This window comes from Aegilops tauschii, chromosome 7 (genome assembly GCF_002575655.3).
Source record: "Aegilops tauschii subsp. strangulata cultivar AL8/78 chromosome 7, Aet v6.0, whole genome shotgun sequence".
Taxonomy (NCBI): domain Eukaryota; kingdom Viridiplantae; phylum Streptophyta; class Magnoliopsida; order Poales; family Poaceae; genus Aegilops; species Aegilops tauschii.
This window is the reverse complement of record NC_053041.3, coordinates 4,756,725-4,767,455: the sequence shown is the minus strand read 5'-3', so window position 1 is coordinate 4,767,455 and position 10,731 is coordinate 4,756,725. Positions and strand designations below refer to the sequence as shown.

Genomic DNA, 10,731 nt, shown 5'->3' with positions numbered 1-10,731 from the left:
CCTACCACCGATTTCTTTGGAGATGTCCAGATATGTGACCTTTGCAAATGTAGTGTTGAACCAGTCAGGAAGCCTATCAACTATACCCGTGCTTGATATATCCATCAGGAGAATGTCCACTTGGAACTGAAGCCATGCAGGAAACAAAGGGCCTAGTTGGCAATGATAGACCCTCTGGATCACTAGGCTAGATTAGATCCGGTATACAACCTACCTTGTGCAGCAGAGGATGAACTCGAGGAGGCCATCGTGGTGCTGGGGCGCACGGCGATGGCGGAGAGTGGGCAAGGTGGAGGTGGCGGCGATGTGTAGGCAGTGGCGGCGGCGGAGCTTCCCGTCACTGTCAGCGCTAGACCTAGATCGGGTCGGGGTTTTCGGTGGGGAGACTGGCAACGCGGTGAACCTCGTACTGCGTGCCGCCGGCCCCCACCTCTTTATGTAGCGCTGCGTGACAGGGGCCCGTCAACCATATTGTGGTTGGGCGCCCCCGATCAGGGCACGGATCAGGGGCCCGGTGGGCCGTTGGGCCCACACGGAAAGAGATCAACCTAACATTCTCCCCCTTGATCTCAACTTTACTTTTAACTTTACACTTTCTAGTTTATCTGTTTCATCACATATTGGTACATAGAGCATGTTTCATCGTCACGGCTTAATTGCCGTTAGAATCATACAGCTACAACATACTTTATGTTCAGAAACAAATTCTGTTCCTTTTGGGCCTATCCAGGAATCATAAGGCTTTCCCTTAAACCCATGCCGGCTAAGTGTTCCTTGAACACATTGGGTGGTAAGCCTTTCGTTAGCGGATCCGCAAGCATATCCTTTGTCCTTATATGCTTGAGACTTATAGTTTGATCCTGGATTTTATCTTTCACAACATAATACCTTATCTCTATTGTTTTGGCAGCATTACTCGACTTGTTGTTGTGAGCGTAAAATACCGCGGGCTGGTTGTCGCAGTACATCTTTAGTGGTTTGTGAATACAATCTACCACTTTCAAGTCGGGTACAAATTTCTTTAGCCATATCGCCTGCCCCGTGGCTTCGAAGCATGCTATGAATTCTGCATACATCATGGATGATGCAACTATCGACTGTTTGGAGCTTTTTCACGAAATAGCTCCCCCAGCGAGGGTGAAAATGTATCCTGACGTGGATTTTCTATCATATCTGTCCCCCGCAAAATCTGTGTCTGAATACCCTTTTACCTCTAGGGAATCACTTCTCCTGTATATTAGCATGTAGTCCTTCGTGCCTTGCGGATAACGCAATGCTTTCTTTACCATCTTCCAGTGCTCTAGGCCTGGATTCTCTTGATATCTACCAAGTACCCCGGTGATAAAAGCTAAGTCAGGGCGAGTGCACACTTGTGCATACTGTAAGCTGCCAACTGCCGAAGCATATGGTACTGCTTTCATTTGATCGATCTCATACTGGTTCTTGGGACATTGAAATTTCCCAAAACTATCGCCCTTAACTATTGGAGCAGGTGTGGCTTTACTCGCATGCATATTATACTTTTAAGAACCTTTTCTAAATATGCTTGCTGAGATAGTCCTAAGACTCCATTGTTCCTATCTCGGTGAATTTCTATGCCCAAAACATATGATGCTTCACCAAGATCTGTTATGTCAAAATTTGAGGATAAGTATTTCTTTGTTTCTTGTAGTAGACTAACATCACTACTAGCAAGCAGGATATCATCCACATACAAGATTAGGAAAATATATTTCCCATTTTTAAACATTGCATAAATGCAATTATCCTCAATATTTTCTTTGAATCCAAAACTTTTAATCGTTTGATTAAACTTTAGATACCACTGCCGAGAGGCTTGTCTTAATCCATAAATGGATTTCTTCAGGCGACATCCCATATTTTCCTTGCCTTCCATGATAAAACCCTTGGGTTGTTTCATGTAGACCTTTTCTTTTAAATCACCATTCAGAAATGTCGTCTTAACATCCATTTGATGTAACTCTAAATCAAAATGAGCAACTAATGCCATTATGATTCTGAAGGAATCCTTACATGAGACTGGAGAAAATGTCTCATTGTAATCTGTCCCTTCTCTTTGTGTAAATCCTTTTGCCACGAGACGTGCTTTATACTTTTCTATATTCCCTTTAGAGTCATACTTAATTTTGTAGACCCATTTACAGCCTACTGTTTTGGCTCCTTTGGGAATTTCCTCTAAGTCCCAAACATCTTTGGAACTCATCGATTTCATCTCGTCTTCCATTGCCTTCATCCACTTCGATGAATGAGGGCTTCTCATGGCTTCTTCATATGAGGTGGGAACTTTTTTCATATGAACCATTTCTGTGTTATAAACTTTAAAGTCAGTAGAAATAGCTGACTTTCTTGGTCTTGTAGACCTTCTAAGGGCCTCAGTTTTTGGCACATTTTGTGCCTCAACTTCTGGCACTTCTACTAAAATTTGCTGTTGCACCTCCCTTTCATGCTCAACAACGGGTTCAGTCGGCTCCTGACGGACAGGTTCCGGGTCTTCCCCCATAGCTGTCATGGGTGGAGTTGCAACTGGTAGTGAGAAAAATGGCTCCTGAATCATCGGATTAGGTGCATGCACCCTCTTCTCCTCAAGATCAATTTTCCGAGCTACCAAGCTCCCCCTCATCATTTCGTCCTCTAAGAAGACTGGATGTCTCGTTTCTACAAACTTTGTATATCTGTCAGGGCAGTAGAAACGAAAACCTTTTGATCTCTCTGGATAGCCAATGAAGTGGCAACTTACTGTTTTGGGATCTAACTTTGCAATGTTTGGATTAAACATTTTGGCCTCAGCAGGGCACCCCCACACCCTGAAGTGTTGTAGGGAGGGCATCCTTCCTGTCCATAGCTCGTACGGTGTTTTGGGCACCGACTTGCTTGGTACTCTATTGAGAATGTGAATGGCGGTTTTAAGCGCCTCCATCCATAATCCCAATGGCAAGTTAGAATAACTCATCATGCTGCGCACCATATCCATTTTGCTGAGGCTCGCCCGGCATTGAATACTGGGCTACTATGCCAGTCTCCTGCAAGAACATCGCAAAAGGTCCAGGGACTTGGCCATATGGAGTGTGTCGACCGTAGTACTCTCCCCCACGGTCGGACCTTACTATCTTTATTCTTTTATCGTGCTGATTTTCAACTTCAGCTTTGAATATTTTAAATTTATCCAACGCTTCCGATCTTTCTTTGATTGGATAAATATAACCATAGCGAGAGTAATCATCTGTGAATGTTATGAACGAGTCATATCCATCCACACTTTTCACCGGAAATGGTCCACAAATATCAATGTGAATGATTTCTAGTGTGCCTGTGCTATGGATTGCACCTTTTTTGATTTGTTTTACGTACTTTCCTTTAATGCAATCTATGCATTGTTCTAAGTCTGAAAATTCTAACGGAGGAAGAATTTCATTTTTGACTAATCTTTCTATTCTCCCCTTCGAAATATGGCCCAAGCGACAGTGCCATAGTTTCGATGAGTCAAATGTTCTTTTCCTTTTCTTTTGTACTTTATTCGACGCAGAAACATATTCTTTCACATTGCAAACGGAATAGACTTTTTCACGAAGTGATAACAAATAAAGCTCATTATGTAGTAAAGCATCACCCACATAAGCATTATTTAACCAAATGGCACACTTGCCATGTCCAAAATAACACTCATAATTATCTTTGTCCAAGCAAGAAACACTTATTAAGTTTCTATTACATGATGGAACGAATAAAACATCTCTAAGTAGAAGATTGAATCCATCAGCTAACTCCAAGGAGATATCACCGACAGCTTCAACTTCTGCTTCAACTCCGTTCGCCACTTCAATGCGTCTTTCGCTTCTTAGCGTAGTCCGCCTCGAATGGAATCCCTGTAAAGAATTTGCAACATGAACAGTTGCTCCAGAGTCAATCCACCAAGTGGATTTTGAAAACTGTGAATACAGGGATTCATTTACAAATGAAACTATACTGTTACCTCTTTTTGCCATGATCGACTTTAGCCAAACGGGACAGTCTTTCTTGTAATGCCCGGTCTTCTTACAGTGGAGACAAGTGTCTTTGTCCACTGAGAAAGGCTGTTGCTGACGCTGATGCTGATAGGAAACTTTTCCTTGTGGCTTTGAAGGAGAACTTTTGTTGTTTAGATTGTAATTCTTTCTTTTGTGACCATGCACATAGTTGAGTGTACCACCATGTGATGCTTTTAGTCTCTCCTCTTCTTGAACACACATTGCTATTGTCTTTTCTACGTCCCATGTTCCAGGTGACATATTATAGTTCACTACAAAAGCTTCAAACTCCTTTGGCAATGAAGCCATGACAAGGTGGACCAGGAGCGCTGGTTTGATCTCCAGATCCGCATCCATTGGTTTGAGCTTTGCAGCCATATTGCTCATCCTGAGGATGTGCTCTCTTATGCCATGACTGCCACCTCTGTATTTTTCTGTCACCAGTTGCTCTAACACCTGGGTGGCATATATCTTTGAAGAGCCAGTGAACTGGCTCTTTATCTTTGAGAGCAACTCCCCTGCGGAAGTGCACTCTGCAATGGATCCCACAATGGCGCTCTCAATGGTGTTCTTTATAAAGGCCATGCATTTTTTATTTGCATTGACCCACTTTTGATTATCTATGAGGTAGGACTGCTCCAAAGGAGCATAGTGCCCTCTCTTTTTAGCCCATGCAGCATCATCGTCAGTAGCCTCTCTTACTGGCTCTGTGGGTCTGACCGGCTGTGGTTTCTCCACAACCCAGTCAAGATCAGCACAAACAAACGCCAGTTCAACTTTCTTCCTTCACTCAGTGTGGTTGTCACCTCTGAGTGTTGGAACTTCTTTTAGGCAACTCATCAAATGGAAGCCTCCTGAAATTACAATTTAAATGACATCAATTTAACAATCATATGTATTAATCTAACGTTGGTCAAATTAAACATATAACTGTCTATGCAATCAAATCTATATTACCGTTGGGCAAAAATTAGAAATAAATGCACCTTTAAATAAAACATGATCATGTTATTAACAACGTTGGTCATAAAAATAACATAATCATATTCATTTTAATAATCACTTTAACATGCTCTTAAAAAACTTAATACTATGGAAACTTTTATTTGCTTTGTAAAAGAGCATTAATTATTTACGTAGCGGAAAATCATGAATAAAAATTCACGAACTTTTTACTTTTTACAGAAACTTTTCTTTGACCGAATAAGAAATCATGAACTTTTTTAATTTTCTTTATAAAATTCATGAACATATATTTTCTGAAAATTTTCCATTTGCATTTTCAGAAACTTTTTCTGTCACTTTTCTATTTTCTAGACAAAATTTTCGTTGGAAAAAATTGCATAGGAAAACTATTTAAAATCTGCCCAGAAAATGGACTAGAACTATTAAAAAACGAAAAAAGGAAAAACAGCTGCACAGCCGGCCTCGGCCCAGCTCGCGCGGCTGCTGACCTTGGCCCAGCACGCGCGGCGGCGCCCGCAGCTGGCGGCCTCGACCCAGCTCGCGCGACTGCTGGCCGTGGCCCAGCGCACGCGGTCGGCGCCCGCAGCTGGCGGCCTCGGCCCAGCTCGCGCCTCCCTTTCGGCCCAGTGGCCCGCAGCCGCTTTAGGGTTTAGATCTGGGGCGTCCATCGCGATCCGACGGTCATCCGCAGTTCTAGCTGGATCAAAACCTGCGCCCGGTCGCCCCGATCGAACCCTAGGGTTATTCTCTTCCCGCACGCACCGCTCTCGCTCTCTCCGCTCCCGCTCGGGACTTCGCCGGCAACGGCGCCGAGCGCCGCCGCGCGAGAGCGCCGGCCGCCGGCGACGGCGTTGAGCACCGCGCCGCGCGAGCCTCTCCTTTCCCTTCCCCCTTTCTGTTTCTTTCTTCTGGACTTGCTCCCGCGGCGTGAGCACGGGGCTGTGCCCCGACCGCCCTGTCCGGCCGCCGGCGGCGGCAGCAAAAAGCCACCGTGCCGCGCGCGCTCCCTTTGCTGCGGCGGAGAGAGAGAGAGAGAGTCGGGCTTGCGCGCTCCTTTTCTTCCCTTCGAGCCGGCCTCTGCGATGCAGCGGGGTCGGGGCTCCGCCGGCCGCCGGCGGCGACAGCGCGCCACCGCGCCGCGCGAGCACCCTTTTCCCCTTCCCCTTCTTTTCTTTTTATTTCCTTCTTCTCTCTATCCACCGAAACCACTGAGAGAGAGAGATCAGCGACGCCAACAAAGCCCTGCTCTGCTCCTTTGTGCGATACAGCGACGCCTCCCCCGTCCCCCTTGCCGGTGCGCGCGAGCTCCCAAAGGAGAGCGCGCCGCCGTCAAGCGGTTCGGTGGTGGTGCCCTTTGCCCCTTGCGGGGTAGTGTTCTTCGTCCCGCATCCTCGGCATGCCGATGCGATTTGGGATCGAGAGGAACGGCGCGGCCGAAGCGGCGGCACAACTTTGCTTTGAGATTTCTTTGCCCTCTTTTTGCTGTTAGGGTTCTTTGGGGAAGGGGAGGGAGTTCTTTTCTTTCTCTTTTTCATCTTTTTACCGAAAATCATCTAGCCAAGATGGCCTGATACCATTGATAGACCCTCTGGATCACTAGGCTAGATTAGATCCGGTATACAACCTACCTTGTGCAGCAGAGGATGAACTCGAGGAGGCCATCGTGGTGCTGGGGCGCACGGCGATGGCGGAGAGTGGGCAAGGTGGAGGTGGCGGCGATGTGTAGGCAGTGGCGGCGGCGGAGCTTCCCGTCACTGTCAGCGCTAGACCTAGATCGGGTCGGGGTTTTCGGTGGGGAGACTGGCAACGCGGTGAACCTCGTACTGCGTGCCGCCGGCCCCCACCTCTTTATGTAGCGCTGCGTGACAGGGGCCCGTCAACCATATTGTGGTTGGGCGCCCCCGATCAGGGCGCGGATCAGGGGCCCGGTGGGCCGTTGGGCCCACACGGAAAGAGATCAACCTAACAGGCAAGAGCCAAGATGTGTGTATTCTAAACTGAAGGGTGGTATCCAATCGGGACCAACTGCAATCCTCAAGGAATTCCCAGTTAAATCCAGCTCCTTTAACCTCATTAGACTTGTAAAATGTTCTTCGGTGAAGTCACCATTCAAGTTATTGCCTCCGAGATCCATCATGATTAAATTGCAAAGCATACCGATCTCAGATGGCACATGTCCGCTAAGATTGTTATCTTCAAGATCCAATATGGTCAGATTACGGAGCATACCGATCTCAGATGGCACAGGTCCACTGAGATTGTTGGAAGAGAGATCAAGTTCTCTTAAACTAGAGAGCAGCCCCACCCCGTGCGGTATGCCTCCATTTAGGTTGTTCACAGAGATATCAAGAACGACTAAGCTGGTTAAGTGTGCTATCAAATCCGGCATGATTCCAGTAATATTGTTGGAGCCCAAATGCAACTCCTGCAGTTTGTTCAAGGGACACTGGGGCATCCTTGCTATAATATCTTTTATGTTTCCATCACTTTGACATGAAGAAAGGTCCAGGCTTCTCAGATTGCATAGGTTTCTGAAGCATGTAGTCATTATCCCCATGTTACGATTATATGACAAATCAAGGACTTGGAGGGACGTCATATGTGCCAGTGCATCAGGAGCTTGACCGTACAGTTCAGTGTCAGCAAGGTAGAGATGTTGGAGGCTTGTCAGATTCCAAAACCAACCCCTTGCCATTGGGTGGGCAAAGATATTGTCGGAGAGATCAAGCCTCTCGAGTTTGGTAAGGTTAATATGTGGGAGTGAATGATTTGCGGTTTGAAGAGAGCAACCCCCAAGACCGAGGGTCTTCAAAGAAGGGATCATGTTGACGACATAAGGCCAATCAACTATTGTGCTGAGGTTTAACCAATTCATTCCAAGAGACTGCAAATTAGGGATGCGTGCTACCCATGAAATGTCTCTTGAGTACATACGTCCTGTGCAAAATTGGCATGAGAGGTCAAGATGCTGCAAGTTTGAGAGGTTGCCGAGCTGAGGGGGCACTCTGCCACAAAATGGTATGCCAGAGAGGTTGAGATATCTCAATCTCGTCAAAGAGCCCAAGAACTCCGGCATGTGACCACTTGGGCCCTCCAGGGAATTCATGCTGAGGTCAAGGTGCACAAGACGATCCATGGAGAGCAAAGAATTACTTATCTCGCCAACCAAACCTATGTTGTCTCCGTAGAACTCATCGAGGTAGTCTGCATGCACATTACGAAGATGAAGCCTAAGGACATGGCCGGTCCGGTTGCTGCACTTGACGCCAGCAGTCTTCGTTGTGCCAAGAGTGAAGGACGCCCAAGGGGTCGCTGGTGATGCCGCGCTTGAAGGACAGCAGGGCGTCCCGCTCCCACGGTATGCAGCTTGCGCCGACCGAGCCACCGGCTGGCCCGAGCTGAAGTGCATCGGAGGCCAGCAAGCTGGCCGCAGCTAGGATGCATATGATCAGGAGCTTGGTAGTGGTGGTACGCATGGTGAGGAAGACGATGGATCCGTCTCTGAGGTGTTACGAACTGGAGTTTATGGCAATTGTGAGCAATATTAGTTCATGTTTCTGACTGAGTCCATGCCCCTTGCAGACCGGCAATCTGAGGGCAACCCTGTGAGCAAGCATGTACACAGGTTTTTTGGGCAAGTTCACATCAGGAATGGAGAATTCCACACAAACTCCAAGGCCTGAATTCGTCTACTTGTGAGAGTCCACAAGCACCGACGTGCACGTTAGGCAAGTGAAGAGCACCACATGGTTTAGTAGAGGTGCATATAAGTGAAGATAATTTCAGGGCAGTTTGACTGTTTCTTTTAGTCCTTGTTGCTGCAGGGTTGCGCAATGATCCAGGATGAGCGGAACAAAACTGGCAAGGGAGCTCAGGGTATGGTGCTTTTCTCATGCTCCTTGGTGAGGATGAAAAAAACTGAAAGCAATGTTCATAATCCTAACAGTTTATCAGCATTGTCACGCGCAGTTGGACGCTTTGAGAGCGGACGGGCGAACAGAGGCATTGGTTTCTAGAAAAGATCTCGTGCCATTTCTGAGACGTCACCGCTAGTATTTTGTTTCTTATTTTCTCAACCAGTTTCACCGGTGGATTCAGTCCACATCTCCCATGTACAACCTTACTGACTTGCAAACAAGCAGGATGGCAACAAGTACTCCGGAAGGCAGCTACATGGAAGGGGTGTGGCTGCTCTGTTTCTGACTACTTCTGATCCAGTTTCATTGCTAGCTCTTCACTGGACAGAGACACACATTCAGTCCATGCACAACATTACTGACTTGCAATTGCAAACATGGAAGGTATCAATTTGAACAACATTACCCACTTCGGTCATTTCAAGTACGAGCTCCATGGAACAATGCACATGCCCCAACCATTCTCGACCGAGAAAAAACCATTGAAAGAGACTGAACCTTAGCCAGCAATAGTCGCAGCACATGTTCCCCTGGCTAACGACAACAATCGGTACATATGTTCTTCTCAACTCTTTGGTCACTCGGTGCAGCTCCAGTCAGAAAAAGTATCGAATTATAAGCGCGACTCACCCTCGCCCTGCAGAATGTAAACAGTACCTAGTACTCCCTCCGTCCCAAAATAAGTGTCTTGAGCTTAGTATAAATATGTACTAGAGCTAGTACAAAGTTGAGACACTTATTTTGAGACGGAGGGAGTATGATGTTATGCCAAATAGTTCCTCACGCACTAGCAACAAGAAGTCTGCACACACATCCAGAAGGGAAACAAACAAGTAACAAAATTCTGGACAAACGAAGCTACTAAGAATAATATATGACAACTAGCAAGTATCGATAGGACAGCAAAATGTTCTGAGAATAAGGCAGAACAGATATACTCCCTCGGTAAAGAAATATAAGAGCGTTTAGATCACTACTTTAGTCCTATCTAGGATTAGCTAACACATGAGTCCTATCCATTTGTATTGTTCCATGGATCTCGTACTTGAACAGAGGGAGTAGTTACTTGCACTTGAGTCCTATCTAGGATTTTACAAAATTGAGCTAGTAACCATACATTCATATGCACCATTTATCTTGCCATGACCCTTCCAAAAATATACAATGAGCGTCAGCCTAAAACCAATGTGCAAACTCCGGAGTCATTTATACAATGAGTCTTAACAAATGTATGCAGTTTTAATACCAACATGGAAATAAAAGAATAGCAAAATGACAGCCAAGTGTGCCGCTGTTTAGGGTCCTAAAGAATAGCAACATGGACAGAGCAACAAGGCTGGAATGATGGGACTGAAGTTTAATAGGTCGCCCATATTTAGGGTCCTTCTATTCTGTTTTTTTTTTCTCGAAAAGGGGGGACTCCCCGGCCGCCGCATCAGAACGATGCATACGGCCATGGGTCCTTCTATTCTGTTACATTCAACATATATAACAATGTTGAGAACTTCCTATTCCTAATCACTTTAAGCTGAGTTTAATACAAAGTTTATCTGAATTATCTCAATTACTTCATTTAATGGCAACATACCAGAATTATTCATTCCAATGCCACATTTCAATTAACGGAAGCATATCTGAGACCTGGGGAAGCCTTTTGCTATAATCTGAAAGGAAATTCATGGCTCTCCAAAAACTGGTTTAATGTTCACTTCTCATCATCCCCAATCAAGTCCACCTTGACCATCTACGACGACAAAAGCAAAATGGACGAAATCAACAAGACATTTACTTCCTTGAGCCACAAAATATTTCTAGCTTGTAAA

The 10,731-nt window shown here is 46.0% G+C and overlaps 1 protein-coding gene across 1 annotated transcript; it reads right to left on the bottom strand.

The window, feature by feature from the left end:
* Positions 1–6,948: 6,948 nt before the first annotated feature.
* LOC109738017 (receptor-like protein EIX2) lies at positions 6,949–8,400 on the bottom strand. The gene has a single exon (XM_073503460.1). It carries the CDS (start codon positions 8,398–8,400, stop codon positions 6,949–6,951), a length of 1,452 nt encoding a protein of 483 aa, XP_073359561.1.
* Between the last annotated feature and the right edge of the window lie 2,331 nt (positions 8,401–10,731).